Source organism: Oncorhynchus masou, chromosome 6, assembly GCF_036934945.1.
Source record: "Oncorhynchus masou masou isolate Uvic2021 chromosome 6, UVic_Omas_1.1, whole genome shotgun sequence".
In the NCBI taxonomy this organism is placed as follows: Eukaryota; Metazoa; Chordata; class Actinopteri; order Salmoniformes; family Salmonidae; genus Oncorhynchus; species Oncorhynchus masou.
The window spans coordinates 25,540,144-25,560,510 of NC_088217.1; the positions used below are offsets into that span (position 1 = coordinate 25,540,144).

Below are 20,367 nucleotides of genomic sequence, written 5' to 3' on the forward strand. Positions count from 1 at the left end.
GTCCCCGGAAATGGTCTGGAGAAGAGAGGAGGGGATAGGGTCGAGCGGGCAGGTTGTTGGGCGGCCGGCCGTCACAAGAAGCGAGATTTCATCTGGAGAGAGAGGGGAGAAAGAGGTCAGAGCACAGGGTAGGGCAGTGTGAGCAGAACCAGCGGTGTCGTTTGACTTAGCAAACGAGGATCGGATGTCGTCGACCTTCTTTTCAAAATGGTTGACGAAGTCATCTGCAGAGAGGGAGGAGGGGGGGAGGGGGAGGAGGATTCAGGAGGGAGGAGAAGGTGGCAAAGAGCTTCCTAGGGTTAGAGGCAGATGCTTGGAATTTAGAGTGGTAGAAAGTGGCTTTAGCAGCAGAGACAGAGGAGGAAAATGTAGAGAGGAGGGAGTGAAAGGATGCCAGGTCCGCAGGGAGGCGAGTTTTCCTCCATTTCCGCTCGGCTGCCCGGAGCTCTGTTCTGTGAGCTCGCAATGAGTCATCGAGCCACGGAGCGGGAGGGGAGGACCGAGCCGGCCTGGAGGATAGGGGACATAGAGAGTCAAAGGATGCAGAAAGGGAAGAGAGGAGGGTTGAGGAGGCAGAATCAGGAGAAAGGTTGGAGAAGGTATGAGCAGAGGGAAGAGATGATAGGATGGAAGAGGAAAGAGTAGCGGGGGAGAGAGAGCGAAGGTTGGGACGGCGCGATACCATCCGAGTAGGGGCAGTGTGGGAAGTGTTGGATGAGAGCGAGAGGGAAAAGGATACAAGGTAGTGGTCGGAGACTTGGAGGGGAGTTGCAGTGAGGTTAGTGGAAGAACAGCATCTAGTAAAGATGAGGTCGAGCGTATTGCCTGCCTTGTGAGTAGGGGGGGAAGGTGAGAGGGTGAGGTCAAAAGAGGAGAGGAGTGGAAAGAAGGAGGCAGAGAGGAATGAGTCAAAGGTAGACGTGGGGAGGTTAAAGTCGCCCAGGACTGTGAGAGGTGAGCCGTCCTCTGGAAAGGAGCTTATCAAGGCATCAAGCTCATTGATGAACTCTCCGAGGGAACCTGGAGGGCGATAAATGATAAGGATGTTAAGCTTGAAAGGGCTGGTAACTGTGACAGCATGGAATTCAAAGGAGGCAATAGATAGATGGGTAAGGGGAGAGAGAGAGAATGACCACTTGGGAGAGATGAGGATCCCGGTGCCACCACCCCGCTGACCAGAAGCTCTCGGGGTGTGCGAGAACACGTGGGCGGACGAAGAGAGAGCAGTAGGAGTAGCAGTGTTATCTGTGGTGATCCATGTTTCCGTCAGTGCCAGGAAGTCGAGGGACTGGAGGGAGGCATAGGCTGAGATGAACTCTGCCTTGTTGGCCGCAGATCGGCAGTTCCAGAGGCTACCGGAGACCAGGAACTCCACGTGGGTCGTGCGCGCTGGGACCACCAGATTAGGGTGGCGCGGCCACGCGGTGTGGAGCGTTTGTATGGTCTGTGCAGAGAGGAGAGAACAGGGATAGATAGACACATAGTTAACAGGGTACAGAAGAGGCTACGCTAATGCAAAGGAGATTGGAATGACAAGTGGACTACACGTCTCGAATGTTCAGAAAGTTAAGCTTACGTAGCAAGAATCTTATTGACTAAAATGATTGAAATGATACAGTACTGCTGGAGTAGGCTAGCTGGTAGTGGCTGCGATGTTGACACTACACTAATCAAGTCGTTCCGTCGAGTGTAATAGTTTCTACAGTGCTGCTATTCGGGGGGCTAGCTGGCTAGCTAGCAGGTTAATTGCGTTACGTTACTTTAAAAGAACGACAATAGCTGGCTAGCTAACCTAGAAAATCGCTCTAGGCTACACAATTGTCTTAGATACAAAGACGGCTATGTAGCTAGCTAGCTACGATCAAACAAAACAAACCGTTGTACTGTAATAGTTACTACAGTGCTGCTATTCGGGGGCTAGCTGGCTAGCTACGTTAAAAGAACATGAAGGTCAGTCAGTACAGACAATTTGCAGTCGCAAAACCATCAAGCTCTATGATGAAACTGGTTCTCATGAGGACCGCCACGGGAATGGAAGACCGAGAGTTACCTCTGCTGCAGAGGATACACAGCTGTACATTTTAATGAAACATGGTGAAGCCCCAAAATTGCCCTCGCTAGAAGCCTGTGTTTCAGACATAAGGAAGTGGATGGCTGCAAACTTCCTACTTTTAAACTCAGACAAAACAGAGATGCATGTTTTAGGTCCCAAGAAACAAAGAGATCTTCTGTTGAATCTGACAATTAATCTTGATGGTTGTACAGTCGTCTCAAATAAAACTGTGAAGGACCTCGGCATTACTCTGGACCCTGATCTCTCTTTTGCCGAACATATCAAGACAGTTTCTAGGACAGCTTTTTTCTATCTACGTAACATTGTAAAAATCAGAAACTTTATGTCCAAAAATTATGTAGAAAAATTAATCCATGCTTTTGTTACTTCTAGGTTAGACTACTGCAATGCTCTACTTTCCAGCTACCTGGATAATGCACTAAATAAACTTCAGTTAGTGCTAAATACGGCTGCTAGAATCCTGACTAGAACCAAAATAATTGATCATATTACTCCAGTGCTAGCCTCCATACACTGGCTTCCTGTTAAGGCAAGGGCTGATTTCAAGGTTTTACTGCTAACCTACAAAGCATTACATGGGCTTGCTCCTACCTATCTTTCCAATTTGGTCCAGCTGTACATACCTACACGTACGCTACGGTCACAAGACGCAGGTCTCCTAATTGTCCCTAGAATTTCTAAGCAAACAGCTGGAGTCAGGGCTTTCTCCTATAGAACAAAATGTTATGGAGTGGTCTGCCTACCAATGTGAGAGACGCAGACTCGGTCTTTAGGTCTTTACTGAAGACTCATCTCTTCAGTGGGTCATATGATTGAGTGTAGTCTGGCCCAGGGGTGTGAAGATGAACGGAAAGGCTCTGGAGCAACGAACCGCCCTTGCTGTGGGGGCTGTGCTTTGGCAAAGTGGGTGGGGTTATATCCTGCCTGTTTGGCCCTGTCCGGGGGTATCATCGGATGGGGCAACAGTGTCTCTTGACCCCTCCTGTCTCAGCCTCCAGTATTTATGCTGCAGTAGTTTATGTGTTGGGTGGCTAGGGTCTGTTATATCTGGAGTACTTCTCCTGTCTTATCCGGTGTCCTGTGTGAATTTAAGTATGCTCTCTCTAATTCTCTCTCTCTCTCTCTTTCTTTCTCTCTCTCGGAGGACCTGAGCCCTAGGGCAATGCCTCAGGACTACCTGGCATGATGACTCCTTGCTGTCCCCAGTCCACCTGGCCGTGCTGCTGCTCCAGTTTCAACTGTTCTGCCTGCGGCTATGGAACCCTGACCTGTTCCCCGGACGTGCTACCTGTCCCAGACCTGCTGTTTTCAACTCTCTAGAGACAGCAGGAGCAGTAAGAGATACTCTTAATGATTGGCTATGAAAAGCCAACTGACATTTACTCCTGAGATGCTGACTTGCTGCACCCGCGACAACTGTGATTATTAGTATTTGACCATGCTGGTCATTTATGAACATTTCAACAGCTTGGCCATGTTCTGTTATAATCTCCACCCGGCACAGCCAGAAGAGGACTGGCCACCCCACATAGCCTGGTTCCTCTCTAGGTTTCTTCCTAGGTTTTGGCCTTTCTAGGGAGTTGTTCCTAGCCACCGTGCTTTTACACCGGCATTGCTTGCTGTTTGGGCTTTTAGTCTGGGTTTCTGTACAGCACGTTGAGATATCAGCTGATGTAAGAAGGGCTATATAAATCAATTTGTTTTGATATCTTAGCTTTTGGGCCTGAGTAGCAGGTAGTTTACTTTGGGCACCTTATTCATCCAAGCTACTCAATACTGCCCCTCAGCCATAAGAAGTTATCTTACAGCTAACCCCCTACTTTTTTCAATTTCCGCCTGAAGACATACCCAAATCTAACTGCCTGTAGCTCAGGCTCAGAACCAAGGATATGCATATTCTTGATTTCATTTGAAAGAAAACACGCTGAAGTTTGTGTAAATGTGAATTGAATATAGGAGAATATAACACAATAGATCTGGTTTAGATAATACAATGAAAAAAACATACGTTTTTCATTTTTATTGTTGTATCATCAACTTTAAAATGAACAAGACAAAACAAACAGTCAGATAGGAATATGAGGACAATTTCAGTGAAAAACATAAGAGGGCAACAGTACTTGTGCAAAGTTTCAGAATGATAACTTCCAAAATGAGTGTGCTACATGACATTTATCATGAAGTCACCCAGGTGTCCCACACAAGTTGCCCAAATGTACCCAAGCGGCCAAATTGGTGAAGGTATACATTTTGAACGGAATAACTATATACAAAATACCAAAATGGTATTCTAACACACCCCACCCAAAAATGGAGAAAAAATATGAAAAAAAAAATACATTTACAAAATAACACTTTCAATATTTGGAAGACCCTCAGTCCTGTACACAATATTGTGCTGCTGATGCCAGGTGCCATAGCAGTCTCTTTCTGCTGTAAAGCAGAGGGTCACCAAGCATGTGGTGCCGGTGATGGGGGACTTCATTTTGCAAAGAACACGGCAACGCCTCCATGCTGTGCCCTTTTGGCCCTGAGGCACATCCATGCCTGCAGAAATAAATTTGGGCAGATGTACACCACTTGTGGCAGGAGCTGGATGAACCAGCTTCAGTGGGGGATGGACACCTTGGCACTGGGGCTCCCATTTGGAGTCAGTGTCACTGTGAAAGAAAATGTTCAGTTAGAATAGTTTCACATATGAGCCCTGTATCAACAGGTATAATAAACAGATATATATAGAGTACAGGGAACATAAGGTTGAATATATTATTATAGACCTGCTAGATCTACTGTCTCATTTATATTATGACAGACCAGCTAGATCTACTGTCTATTTTATATTATGACATTTCAGCTAGATCTACTGTCTATTATATTATGACAGACCAGCTAGATCTACTGTCTTTATTATATTACAACAGACCAGCTGTATCTACTGTCTCCATTTCACTTTGGCCATTGTTGTGGGCCTGCCCTCCCCTCAACAGCCTCAAATAGGCTATTTCATTTCACAAATAATATTTTATATTATTAATTTCAAACAATGGCATTGGCATGAGAAAAACTTACCCATCCAAAACGATGTCCTCTCAGTTCAAAAAATATTCCTCCATTTCGGAATCGCTAAATTAATCGTCCTCCAACAATCTCTGTCTCACTTTCCCGATCAATTTCTTCTAAAATTTTGTGTACATCTGTATATCTAGACTTAGATTTAACTTTCCCTGACTTAGTCGCTATACTGATTGATATATAAACAGCTGAAGATGCGCTTTACCAAAACAATGCTGTGCGTAACATGCGTTGCTCCTTCCGGTATGAAACTTCAATGGCGAATGACCCTCTTTACGCCGGAGTTTACTACATGGGTTGGTCTTCCAACACATAAACATTACATATTGCCGTTTACCTGAGCTCAATGTCTATCTACCCAGCTAGATTTCAAGACGATCAGTGGTCATTGGGTTAAAATACAGTCAATCAACGAAACAGCGGTCATATCATTGGTGTACAATGATGTCATTACTTGTTGTCTTCAAATCAGTTTCTTTCAGTCAATATGTTCTGCGAAATGACCCATCAGGTTTGGTTGTGTTACAAACAAACCAGTTGATTACAATGAAACCAAATATGACTGGAAAAGTCACGCTTAGTGTGTGTATTTTCATCTAATGGGTAGTCGAAAATGGAATGAGACGGAATTCACAACACAAGCGGTTCACAAAATGTTTCGTGTTAGGCTATAAAAATGGATTTTATCAAACAAAAGACCATTCATTGTGTAACAATGACCATTGGGATTGCAAACAGAGGAAGATCAAAGGAAGATCATCATTTATTTTATTGCAGTTTGTGATTTTGTCACGGCTGTGCTGGTTGAAATAGTTGTTTTTTATGGGGCTCTATCCTCAGATAATCGCATTAAATCCTTTTTTAAATCTGACAACGCAGTTGGATTAGCAAGATTCTAGGCTTTCGAAACATGTGAGACACTTGTATTTTCATGAATGTTTAATATGACTATTTATGTAGCGATCACCGTATGTTGTCGAATTTCATCCCGCTAACGGGTTCGGTACGCAGAGAGGTTAAGAAGAAGAGACTTGCTTGGGCTAAGAAACAAATTAGACCGGTGGAAATGTGTCCTTTGGTCTGGAGTCCAAATTGGAGATTTTTGGTTCCAACGGCCTTGTCTTTGTGAGACGTGGTGTGGGTGAACGGATGATCTCTGCATATCTATTTCCCACTGTAAAGTATGGAGGAGGTGGTGTTATGGTGTGGGGGTGCTTTGATGGTGACACTGTCTGTGATTTATTTAGAATTCAAGGCACACTTAACTAACATGGCTACCACAGCATTCTGCAGCGATACGCCATCTCATCTGGTTGTGCTCTAAATGGGACTACCATTTATTTTTCAACAGGACAATGACCCAACACACCTCCAGGCTGTGTAAGGGCTATTTTACCAAGAAGGAGAGTGATCAGATGACCTTGCCTCCACAATCCCCCTACTTCAACCAAATTGAGATAGAATGGGATGAGTCGGACCACAGAGTGAAGAAAAAGTAGCCAACAAGTGCTCAGCATATGTGGGAACTCCTTCAAGACTGTTGGAAAAGCATTCCATGTGAAGCTGGAGGAGAGAATGCCAAGGGTGTGCAAAACTGTCATCAAGGCAAAGGGTGGCTATTTCTAGAATCTCAAATATAAAATATTTTTTGATTTGTAACACATTTTTGATTACTACATGATACATGATTACTACATGGTGTTATTTCATAGTTATGATGTCTTCACTATTATTCTACAATGTCGAATTTTATAAAATAAAGAAAAACCCTTGAATGTGTAAGTGTTCTAAAACTTTTGACCCAAGTGTAGATTTGGGATTCCTAAAATAAAATTTTAGGCAACACTAGTTCTCTGGGGCCTGGATGGTGTAACACTTTTACCCCAGTCACAGCTAACACATGTGACTCCAATAATCAACTAATCATAATCTTCAGTTTAGAATTAGCTTAATTAATTCATTGTGTTGACTTGGGATGGGGGAAAAATGTGACACTTTTCCGGACCTGTGGACTGGAGTTGCCCATCCCTGCTTTAGGCTATAACTCTGGCCTTGACTTCCACGTCCATGGACGTTGGTTTTTGGTCCAGTCCGGTCCAAATCTGAACCAATCATAGATGTCTATGTTTTGTTCAGATGTTGTCCAGTCTGGACCAGCCTTGATTTGGCCCAAACACAGAACTGAAAAATGAACCTGATTTCAAAGCCTGGAAAATCCGTATTTTCACTTTTCATTCAGAACCTAAATTGAAACTAACTTCGACGGCTGGATAAAAACCGTATTTTAGATGTCTTTTAAACGCCAATTTGCCTACTGTGACTATTCTTGTAGGGGCTGCACACGGGCCTAGCACCTACCACATCGTCCTATAGCAAACCATATTCACACCTTAGCGTCACATTCAGTCCTCCAGCTTTCTTTACCTTCTTGTCGCTCCACAAAACCTCGTTGTCTGATTGTGAACTCTCACCCCGGTGGTCGGGAAATGTCAAAGAGAGGCCCGTGCTGCAGCAGGGGGTGCGTAAATAAAATATAAACAACAGTTTATTGCTTTATTTTCAGATAATTTATTTTCCTTTCTTATTTAACAAGTGTCATATACAATACTAGCATCAGAAACCGACGCGTATCTGACCAGCTCTGACAACAATTTGCAGTCTTGATCATTCTCGTCTCGCATAACAATCCTTGCCAAACATGTGAGTAGCAACCGCTGCTGTATGTTTCCTTTAGTAAACTTGTTATCTGCGATATGGCTTTCTCCCATGTGTCCCCTCCCATTTTCATAGATAGGCTAAACAATGTCGGTGTGCAGTGTTTCATACAAAAAATCTGTCTGTGTTCCTCTACAGTTATACCTGCTCGGCTGCTGCGCTGCACATTTATAAACGCTGCGTTTGTATGGCGACGTCGTTTAATTGTTTTATTATTTTATTTTTTAGAGTTCCCCATGCGTTGCGTTGTCTTAGTGTTTAGCTGGCGAAAGGAAATAATTATTAAGGGACCTGGAAATCGCTAGATATAGTATCTCTTTTGAAAAATAATTACATTTTCATCCCGTTTAATAACTCAGGATATCACATCGGGATCACATAGTCAGTATGGTGATATAGGCTGCTTAGCTAAATGAAATTAGAAACACCACAAATGATTACAGTAGTAATATTTCGTATTCATTTTGTATAGACTAACCCTAACAAAAATCCCGTGTATGAATGATCAAAGCATTATTATAGGCTATTTGTCTCTTATTATGGGCAGGTAAGACATCCTGACAGCTGGTGTGTCTATTTACAGTGCAGTTTGATTGGGGGGAATTGCACACAAACATGTTGGTCTGTTTGTCTCAATAGTTCGTTATTGAAGTTATAACATGGTAGGCCTAATAAACATGGTAATGCAGCAAATGCAACACAAATGCATGCTGACCAGCAATTAAAATAAATAATGTATCATAGTAGTGGAAATACTCATATCTGGGCCAGCTGACATGCTGTTATTTATGTCTGGGCCCAAGGGTGGCACCAGACTACACTAAACATCTTGGATTCATCACCCACACTTCTAAGGTTGTATCTTGGATTTTTTTTGTTTTCATTTATCCCTGTTATACTAGTGATGAGTTAGGCCTAGTCTACTTCATACTCAGAGTTTGGTTGCTAATTTTGTTAGTTTAGTTTACTCAACAAAAAAACACACTGGGGGTAGAAACAATAAATTGTAAACCTGGGTCCGTATTCATAAAGTAGGAGTGCTGATCTAGGATAATTTTTGCCTTTTAGATCATTATTGACTGGAGGTTTACCTGATCCTCAATCAGCACTCCTACTCTGAGACACTTTATGAGTACAGGCCCTTTAGTAAACCTTTCCATTTTTTCTCAAAATGTTCTCTTGCAGGAGGGAGAAAATAATGCTCCTGTTGCTGATGTCCATCCAACCTACGAGCTCTCTCTCCACCATGACACCCAGCAGAGGACTTTGGGATTGACGCTGGGATCACTCCCACTGATGGCCTGGACTGGGTAGGAATACTGTGTGTGTGTGTTTTAATAGACAGTGATCATTAGACAGACAGACAAATGTCCCTTTTCAACACCATTATACCAGAAACCCTAGACCCACTCCAATTTGCATACCGCCCAAACAGATCCACAGACAATGAAATCTCTATTGCACTCCACACTGCCCTTTCCCACCTGGACAAAAGGAACACCTATGTGAGAATGCTATTCATTGACTACAGGTCAGTGTTCAACACCATAGTGCCCTCAAAGCTCATCACTAAACTAACGATCCTGGGACTAAACACCTCCCTCTGCAACTGGATCCTGGACATCCTGACGGGCTGCCCCCAGGTGGTGAGGGTAGGTAGCAACACATCTGCCACGCTGATCCTCAACACTGGAGCCCCCCAGGGGTGCGTGCTCAGGCTGCTCCTGTACTCCCTGTTCACCCACGACTGCATGGCCAGGCACGACTCCAAAACCATCATTAAGTTTGCAGACGACACAACAGTGGTAGGCCTGATTGCCGACAATGACGAGACAGCCTATAGGGAGGAAGTCAGAGACCTGGCCGGGTGGTGCCAGAATAACAACCTATCCCTCAACGTAACCAAGACTAAGGAGATTATTGTGGACTATAGGAAAAGGAGGACCGAGCACGCCCCCATTCTCATCGAGGGGGCTGTAGTGGAGCAGGTTGAGAGCTTCAAGTTCCTTGGTGTCCACATCACCAACAAACTAGAAAGGTCCAAACATACCAAGACAGTCGTAAAGAGGGCACGACAAAGCCTATTCCCCCTTAGGAAACTAAAAATATTTAGCAATGGTCCTGAGATCCTCAAAAGGTTCTACAGTTGCAACATTGAGAGCATGGTACTGCCTGGTACAGCAATTGCTCGGCCTCCAACCGCAAGGCACTACAGAGGGTAGTGCGTACAGCCCAGTACATCACTGGGGCTAAGCTGCCTGCCGGACCTCTACACCAAGCGGTGTCAGAGGAAGGCCCTAAAAATTGTCAAAGACCCCAGCCACCCTAGTCATAGACTGTTCTCTCTACTACCACATGGCAAGTGGTACCGGAGTGTGAAGTCTAGGACAAAAAGGCTTCTCAACAGTTTTTACCCCCAAGCCATAAGACTCCTGAACAGGTAATCAAATGGCTACCCGGACTATTTGCATTGTGTGCCCCCCCAACCCCTCTTTTACGCTGCTGCTACTCTCTGTTTATCATATATGCATAGTCACTTTAACTATACATTCATGTACATATTACCTCAGTTGGTCCGACCAACCAGTGCTCCCGCACATTGGCTAACCGGGCTATCTGCATTGTGTCCCACCACCCACCACCCGCCAACCCCACTTTTACGCTACTGCTACTCTCTGTTCATCATATATGCATAGTCACTTTAACCATATCTACATGTACATACTAACTCAAATCAGCCCGACTAACCGGTGTCTGTATGTAGCTATTTTTATAGCCTCGCTACTGTATATAGCCTTGCTACTGTTATTTTTTTACTATTGTTTTTTATTTCTTTACTTACCTATTTTTCACCTAATACCTTTTTTTGCACTATTGGTTAGAGCCTGTAAGTAAGCATTTCACTGTAAGGTCTACGGCGCACGTGACAAATAAACTTTGATTTGATGTCCCTTGTTCTAATGAAATCGTTCATAGGTCTTTGGTCCCACTCCTCTACAGTGTGTGTGTGTTCATGGGATAACATCTATCTTATATTTTTCACTGTACTGTAGGTTTCAGCTGTCCTGCTGAGCAATGGGGAGCTGCTGGAGCTGTCTATACAGAGACCCCATACAAGACAACCATCTCACTAAATTCAAGGTTCCTTTCTAAACCCTTGGCTGCCCTAGTGTGTGGTGTATTTGATTTGATCAGATACCTAGTCTATGGTGTTTTATTGTTATGATGAGCTGTTATTTGCTGTTGTGCTTTTGTCCTATACACCTGGCTATTATGGCTCGGATATAACAGTGGATAGTCAGCTATCTAGATATCAATTGATGCCTAATATCTATAAAAATATGTATATACAGTGGGGAGAACAAGTATTTGATAACCTGCAAAATCGGCAGTGTTTCCTACTTACAAAGCATGTAGGGGTCTGTAATTTTTTACCATATGTACACTTCAACTGTGAGAGACAGAATCTAAAACAAAAATGCAGAAAATCACATTGTATGATTGTTAAGTAATTCATTTGCATTTTATTGCATGACATAAGTATTTGATCACCTACCAACCAGTAAGAATTCCGTCTCTCACAGACCTGTTAGTTTTTCTTTAAGAAGCCCTCCTGTTCTCCACTCATTACCTGTATTAACTGCATCTGTTTGAACTCGTTACCTGTATAAAAGACACCTGTCCACACACTCAATCAAACAGACTCCAACCTCTCCACAATGGCCAAGACCAGAGAGCTGTGTAAGGGCATCAGGGATAAAATTGTAGACCTGCACAAAGCTGGGATGGGCTACAGGACAAAAGGCAAGCAGCTTGGTGAGAAGGCAACAACTGTTGGCGCAATTATTAGAAAATGGAAGAAGTTCAAGATGACGGTCAATCACCCTCGGTCTGGGGCTCCATGCAAGATCTCACCTCATGGGGCATCAATGATCATGAGGAAGGTGGGGGATCAGCCCAGAACTACACGGCAGGACCTGGTCAATGACCTGAAGAGAGCTGGGACCACAGTCTCAAAGAAAATTATTAGTAACACACTACGCCGTCATGGATTAAAATCCTGCAGCGCACTCAAGGTCCCCCTGCTCAAGCCAGTGCATGTCCAGGCCCGTCTGAAGTTTGCCAATGACCATCTGGATGATCCAGAGGAGGAATGGGAGAAGGTCATGTGGTCTGATGAGACAAAAATAGAGCTTTTTGGTCTAAACTCCACTCGCCGTGTTTGGAGGAAGAAGGATGAGTACAACCCCAAGAACACCATCCCAACCGTGAAGCATGGAGGTGGAAACATAATTCTTTGGGGATGCTTTTCTGCAAAGGGGACAGGACGACTGCACCGTATTGAGGGGAGGATGGATGGGGCCATGTATCGCGAGATCTTGGCCAACAACGTCCTTCCCTCAGTAAGAGCATTGAAGATGGGTCGTGTCTGGGTCTTCCAGCATGACAACGACCCGAAACACACAGCCAGGGCAACTAAGGAGTGGCTCCGTCAGAAGCATCTCAAGGTCCTGGAGTGGCCTAGCCAGTCTCCAGACCTGAACCCAATAGAACATCTTTGGAGGGAGCTGAAAGTCCGTATTGCCCAGCGACAGCCCCGAAACCTGAAGGATCTGGAGAAGGTCTGTATGGAGGAGTGGGCCAAAATCCCTGCTTCAAAGAACTACAGGAAACGTATGATCTCTGTAATTGCAAACAAAGGTTTCTGTACCAAATATTAAGTTCTGCTTTTCTGATGTGTCAAATACTTATGTCATGCAATAAAATGCAAATGGGATTACTTAAAAATAATACAATGTGATTTTCTGGATTTTTGTTTTAGATTCCGCCTCTCACAGTTGAAGTGTACCTATGATAAAAATTACAGACCTCTACATGCTTTGTAAGTAGGAAAACCTGCAAAATCGGCAGTGTATCAAATGCTTGTTCTCCCCATTGTATATCTTCTCAAATACTGGATAGGTGCAGTGAAATATACTGTACTATGCCTTGTTTACCTTTTGTTTACATATAGTAACTGCATTATAGACAATGTACTTCCAAATACAATAATCGGTCTTAATTTAGACACAGATTTATGCTCTGCATCTATGTCAGTGGTCACCAACCTTTTCTGAGTCGAGATCACTTTCGCAGTCAAAAAGCAAGCCGAGATCTAACGCTCAGATTTTTTTTAAAGAAGGAAAGATTACTTAAAAATGTAACATTAACCTAATAGAAGCAGTTCTGTAGGAATGACGTTTGTGCACTAGGCCTCATACATTATCACAGCATATTCAATATATACTGTATATGCCTGCCCTGCCAATATTGTTTTTCTCAGACCATATTACATTTGAAAACTTGAGCTTTATAACAAAATAGATCAGTTGGTGTATAGCACTTGCGAGGCACAGCTGAGCATAAATTGAAATAATTTGCAAAAAGTTAGCTTTTTTTATTTGACTGGACTGATGGTACCTGCATCTGATGGACATGGTGCTTTAAGGACAACTGGGAACTCTGGGGGGGGGGAAATTAGGTCAAATCATGACGTCAGGGATCTTCAAGTCGGAACGTTGGAGCTCTAGAAAGATGCCAGTTTCCGACTTGGAATTCGCAGTTGGATGACTGTTCAAAACTTTTTTCACAGTCAAATCTCTTTTTTTCTCCAAAGTTCCCAGTTGTCTTGAATGCATTGAAGTCGGAAGTCAGAGATTTCCGAGTTCCCAGTTATTTTGAACACGGCTTTAGTCTCAGCGGAGGAAGGGAGGGAGAGCGCAGCAGAGGGTCTGCCTTTCACTGTCCATGCTCTTTCCTTCCTTTCCTGGGGTGGCAGGTAGCCTAGTGGCTAGAGCGTTGGGCCAGTAACCGAAAGGTTGCTGGATTGAATCCCCGAGTTGACAAGGTAAAAATCTGTTCTGCCCCTTCCGGAGGAATTACATTTATTTATTTAATTTAATTAGGCAAGTCAGTTATGAACAAATTCTTATTTACAATGACGGCCACTGTTCCCTGGTGGGCCGTCATTGTAAATAAGAATTTGTTCTTAACCGAATTGCCAAGTTAAATTAAAAATAAAAAGTTAATTCCCCCAGTGACACTGATCAGAGAGAGTGGACACCATCTTTTACCTGATGGCGAAACTCGAGTCGCACCGCATCTGTCTCAGGCACAAATTCATGTTGTTCCTATGACCAGAGAAAGTGAAATATTGCTTCATATTAAAATAGAACCAATGTCTGCTAATAATAATAAAAACACAGGGCTATCTATATACTTGGCTTATCATTTATTGCAGTGCAAATGGAAGTAGAGAGAACTGTGTTTTATGTTTTGTTATAGTGTTGAATAAAAACAGTGTTGACAATGCTGAATAAAAACTTAGACATGAACTCACTCATTAAAACAGTAGCTCTTTGCTGTATTCTTTGACAGTCTCTCTCTGGTCATGGTTTTAGAAGTAATGAAATGTCACGTAGGCTATTACCAAAATTGCTGTCTTTTCACACAAATGAATTGGTTCAAAAGGGGAACACTTTGCCTTCCTGGTGCGCAGGGCTTCTGAATCAAGCGCACCTACAGTGGCTTGCGAAAGTATTAACCCCCTTGGGATTTTTCCTATTTTGTTGCCTTACAACTGGAATTAAAATTGATAGATTTGTGGGGGGTTTGTATCATTTAATTTACACAACATGCCTACCACTTTGAAGATTTTTTGGCAAATCTAGCCACTGGGATTGTTGCCCATTCTTCAAGGCAAAACTGTTCCAGCTCCTTCAAGTTGGATGGGTTCCGTTGGTGTACAGCAATCTTTAAGTCATACCACAGATTCTCAGTTGGATTGAGGTCTGGGCTTTGACTAGGCCATTCCAAGACATTTTAATGTTTCCCCTTAATCCACTTGCGTGTTGCTTTAGCATTATGCTTAGGGTCATTGTCCTGCTGGAAGGTGAACCTCTGTCCAAGTCTCAAATCTCTGGAAGACTGAAACAGGTTTCCCAAAGAATTTTCCTGTATTTAGTGCCATCCATCATTCCTTCCATTCTGACCAGTTTCCCAGTCCCTGCCAATGAAAAACATCCCCACATCATGATGCTGCCACCAACATGCTTCACTGTGGGGATAGTACACTCGGGGGGATAAGAGGTGTTGGGTTTGCACCAGACATAGCGTTTTCCTTGATGGCCAAAAAGCTACATTTCAGTCTCATCTGACCAGAGTAGCTTCTTCCATATGTTTGGGGAGTCTCCCACATGCCTTTTGGCGAACACCAAATGTGTTTGCTTATTCTTTTCTTTCAGCAATGGCTTTTTTTCAAGCCACTCTTCCATAAAGCCCAGCTCTGTGTAGTTTACGGCTTAAAGTGGTCCTATGGACAGATACTCCAATCTCCGCAGTGGAGCTTTGCAGCTCTTTCAGGGTTATCTTTGGTCTCTTTTTTGCCTCTTTGATGAATGCCATCCTTGACTGGTCTGTGAGTTTTGGTGGGCAGCCCTGTCTTGGCAGGTTTATTGTGGTGCCATATTCTTTCCATTTTAGATAATGGATTTAATGGTGCTCCGTGGGATATTCAAAGTTTCTGATATTTTTTTATAACCCAACCCTGATCTGTACTTCTCCACAACTTTGTCCCTGACCTGTTTGGAGAGCTTCTTGGTCTTCATGGTGCCGCTTGCTTGGTGGTACCCCTTGCTTCGTGGTGTTGCAGACTCTGGGACTTTTCAGAATAGGTGTGTATATATACTGAGATCATTTGACAGATCATGTGACACTTAGATTGCACACAGTTGGACTTTATTTAACTAATTATGTGACTTCTGAAGGTAATTGGTTGCACCAGATCTTATTTAGGGGCTTCATAGCAATGGGCGTGAATATATATGCACACACCACTTTTCAGTTCTTTATTTTGTAGAATAAAAAAATAAATAATTCATTTCACTTCATCAATTTGGACTATTTTGTGTATGTCCATTTAAATTACAGTTTGTAATGCAACAAAATAGGAAAATGTGATGAATACTTTTGCAAGACACTGTACCGCCAACAGCGCAACACCAAAAACAAGAGAGAAAACCTTTATGCATTCTTGTTGGCTTTTCTACAGAAATGTTTGGTGATCGACTAGGAATGCCTTGAAGATCGACCGGTTGGTGACCACTGATCTATGTCGTGCTTATGGAGACTATATGTATGCTATATAAATCCTTTATAAATTGTAGCTTGTTTGAAGTGGGACCACAAACGGGTAACTTACTTATTGGTATTTTCCCATGGCAGGTGACCAATGTGGATGATGAGGGGAATGAGTTGGGTTCTGGGACCATGGAGCTCACCCAGACCGAGCTCATCCTACACACACGCAAGAGGGACGCCATCCGGTGGCCCTACCTATGTCTGCGGCGCTATGGCTACGACTCCAACCTCTTCTCATTCGAGAGTGGCCGGCGCTGTCAGACTGGACAGGGTGAGTCTGAACCAACTGGCCTAGCACATAGTTCATAGGTATTACAAAATGTTGCCCTATGAGATGTGTGTACATACAGTGCTGAATAAGGGCAACGTTTCTGTTCTACTTTGTATGAAAATGAACCACAATTGGAATGCAAATGTATTTTTGGTCAGGAATCTTTGCTTTCAAAACAACAGCTTTAGATTAGTTAAGATATATATATATATATATATACACACAGTTGAAGTCAGACGTTTACATACACTTAGGTTGGAGTCATTAAAACTTATTTTTTTCTTATTTTTTTCAACCACTCCACAAATTTCTTGTTAACAAACTATAGTTTTTGCAAGTCGGTTAAGACATCTAATTTGTGCCTGATACAAGTAATTTTTCCAACAATTGTTTACAGACAGATTATTTCACTGTATGACAATTCCAGTGGGTTAGAAGCTTACATACACTAAGTTGACTGTGCATTTAAACAGCTTGGAAAATTCCAGAAAATGATATCATGGCTTCTGATAGGCTAATTGACATCATTTGAGTCAATTGGAGGAAACAGGTACAAAAGTATATATATCCACAGTAAAAACTAGTTCTATGTCGACAACCTGAAAGGCCGCTCAGAAAGGAAGAAGCCACTGCTCCAGAACCACCATAAAAAGCCAGACTACGGTTTACAACTGCACATGGGGACAAGCTTAGTTCCAAAGTTGTGGCAAAATGGCTTAAGGAAAACAAAGTCAAAGTATTGCAGTGGCCATCACAAAGCCCTGACCTCAATTCTATAGAAGATTTGTGGGCAGAACTCAAAAAGAGTGTGAAAGGAAGGAGGCATACAAACCTGACTCAGTTACACCAGCTCTGTCAGGAGGAATGGGCCAAAATTCACCCAACTTATTGTGGGAAGCTTGTGGAAGGCTACCTGAAATGTTTGACCCAAGTTGAACAATTTAAAGGCAATGCTACCAAATACTAATTGAGTGTATGTAAACTTCTGACCCACTGGGAATGTGATGAAAGAAATAAAAGCTTAAATAAATCATTCCCTCTAATATTATTCTGACATCTCACATTCTTAAAATAAAGTGGTGATCCTAACTGACCTAAGACAAGGAATTGTTACTAGGATGAAATGTCAGGAATTGTGAAAAACTTAGTTTAAATGTAGTTGGCTAAGGTGTATGTAAACTTCTGACTTCAACTGTATGTGTGTTCTCTCTTGTGGTTGTTCAGGGATCTTTGCGTTTAAATGTTCTCGTGCGGAGGAGATTTTCAACCTCCTCCAGGAGCTGATGCAGTGCAACAGTATCAATGTGGTGGAGGAGCCTATGATCATGACCGGCAGTGGACACGCACGAGAGATAGACATGCCTCGAACACCACAGACACCGAACAGTAAGCACAAACACAGATACAAACACACACAATTTAAAATGTAATTTCACAGTAATACAGGACAGATGTGGAGCAATAGCTGAGAATATGTGTTTGAAAAGAGTTGGGAGAAAAGCAGAGTAATAATTCCAGATATCAGGGATCTGGTGTTGAAAGGGGTTTGGCGGAGGCCAAGACACACATCCGACTCATATAATTCATGATGACACGCCCCGCTTGGCCATCACTGGCTGCAGGTGATCACGCTACATTGCTTGGCCTATCTGTGCTGCAGGGAATTTGGTGCTCTCAGTAGTCGACTTGTGACTGTCGTGATGGTACGTCTTGTGATTTCATTCTTAATATTTTAATCCCTTCATACTTACTATGTCTAGCAAAAAAAGAAAGTAGTTGGACGAATATGTACAATATGGATTCACACGGAACGTGATGGGAGTCAGCATCCTAACTGCATGATTTGCAATGCCAAGTTGAGCAATTCTAGTCTAGCACCGGCAAAACTAAGAGAACACTTCCTTAAGCTGCATGGAGATGGAAAATACAAGAACACAACGCTCGCTGAATTCGATGAAAAGGCTACTCTGCCTGTTCTCGGCTTTGTACCCATCAACAAACCGATCCTCACAGCATCGTACGAAGTTGCTTACCTGATCGCAAAGCAGGGCAAACCACACACACCATTGGTGAAACACTCATAAAACCAGCTGTGTTGAAGATGGCAAATATCATGCTGGGAAAAGAGGCTGAAGTTGAATTTGGGATAACTTCTCTCTCAAATGACACCATCAGCGACAGAATAGAGGACATGAGCAAAGACATCTTGGCTCAAGTAGTTGCAGATCTGATTTCAAGCCCGGCAAAATTCAGCCTTCAACTCGACGAGACCACAGACGTTTCCAATCTAAGCCAGCGCACGAATACAGCAAGCTATGTGAAAGACAACGTGATAAAGGAAGATTTTTTTTATTTTGTAAGCCTCTTACAACAACAAATAAGGCAGCCGATGTGAAGAAACTTGTGGATGACTTCTTTAAAGACAACAATCTTTCGTGGGATATGGTTTCTGCAGTTTGTTCGGACGGAGCTCCAGTCATGCTGGGAAGAACGTCTGGTTTTGGTGCGCTAGTGAAAGCTGATGCCTCATTGTTACGCATTGTATTCTGCACAGGCATGCGTTGGCAACAAAAACCTTGCCTCCAAAACTGGCAGAAGTATTACAAATTGTAGTGGAATGCGTGAACTGTGCGCCAACTAGTGCTCTGAGGCACCGCATCTTCAGTGAGCTGTTTAGAGAAATGGGCTCTGAATTCAAGGTACTTCTGTACCATTCTAACATTCGGTGGTTATCCTGGGGACAGGTGCTGAATCGTGTTTTTGCTGTGCGTGTGGAATTAGCCCTGTTTTTACAAGAGCAACAACATTGTCATGCAGATTGCTTCAAAAATTCTGAGGTCATTCTCATTTTAGCGTACATGGCTGATATCTTTGCAGCTCTCAATCATCTCAATCAAAAGATGCAGGGCGGTGGAGTCAACATCATCGAAGCGGAGGAAAACCTGAAGGCTTTTCAAAAAAAGCTACCGTTATGGAAACGACGAACAGAGAACGATAACTTCGCAAACTTTCCCCTGCTGGACGACTGTGTAAGTAAGATCGAAGATGTATCTGGAATCGGAGACATTTCTGTACCCGCGGAACTGAAGCAAGCAATTGCCATGCACTTAGATGAGCTTACAAAGTCTCTCGACGGATACTTCCCTACAAGAGAGTCATATCCAGCATGGGTGAGACAGCCGTTTACGTTTAGTGTTGAGACAGATGTCAATGATGAATACCTCGATGAAATCATTGTAATTCAGCAGAGCCAGGTTCAACAACATCTCTTCAGAACAACAACGCTTTCAACGTTTTGGTGTCAACAAATGGTAACGTACCCTGTTATTGCTAAGAAAGCTCTGGAGATTTTCATACCGTTTGTTACCGTTTACACACAATACCGTTTACACACAATACCCCATGATGACGAAACCGAAACGTTTTTTTTTTCAATATTTTTGCAAATGTATAAAAAAATTAAAGACATACCTTATTTAAATAAGTATACAGACCCTTTAATATGAGACTCAAAATTGTGCTCAGGTGCATCCTTTAATATGAGACTCAAAATTGTGCTCAGGTGCATCCTGTTTCCATTGATAATCCTTGAGCTGTTTCTACAACTTGATTGGAGTCCACCTGTGGTAAATTCAATTGATTGGACATGATTTGGATTGTCCCACAGTTGTCAGACACCAGTCACCCAAGTCATAGACTGTTCTCTCTGCTACCGCACTGCAAGTAGTACCGGAGCGCCTTGTCTAGGAACAAAAGGCTGCTGAACAGTTTCTAAGCACAAGCCATAAGACTGCTGAAAAATTAATAAAATGGCCACCTGGACTATTTAAATTGAGACATCCCCCCTCACTTTTGTTTTCACACTGCTGCTACTCACTGTTTATTATCTATGCATAGTCACTTTACCCCTGCCTGCATGTACAAAATAACTTGACTAACCTGTAACTCCGCATATTGACGGGACTGGTACCCCTTTTATGTAGCCTTGTGATTTTTGTTTTATTTATTTTACTATTGTTACTTTAGTAAATCTAATCTCTTTCTTGAACTGCATTGT

The 20,367-nt window shown here is 42.9% G+C and overlaps 1 protein-coding gene across 2 annotated transcripts in view; it reads left to right on the forward strand.

Moving 5' to 3' along the window:
- The first annotated feature begins 7,585 nt into the window (after window positions 1-7,585).
- LOC135541750 (fibroblast growth factor receptor substrate 2-like) overlaps window positions 7,586-20,367 on the forward strand; it is a 43,153-nt gene continuing 30,371 nt past the window's right edge. Inside the window, exons 1-5 of one of the 2 annotated variants that reach the window (XM_064968087.1) lie at window positions 7,586-7,664; window positions 9,047-9,171; window positions 10,915-11,002; window positions 16,124-16,310; window positions 17,535-17,696. In XM_064968087.1, the coding sequence (XP_064824159.1) occupies window positions 10,937-11,002; window positions 16,124-16,310; window positions 17,535-17,696 (415 nt within the window). In that variant the 5' untranslated portion in view covers window positions 7,586-7,664; window positions 9,047-9,171; window positions 10,915-10,936. Of the gene's footprint in view, window positions 7,847-9,046; window positions 9,172-10,914; window positions 11,003-16,123; window positions 16,311-17,534; window positions 17,697-20,367 lie in introns of both variants that reach the window. The other variant, XM_064968086.1, reaches the window with a different exon arrangement.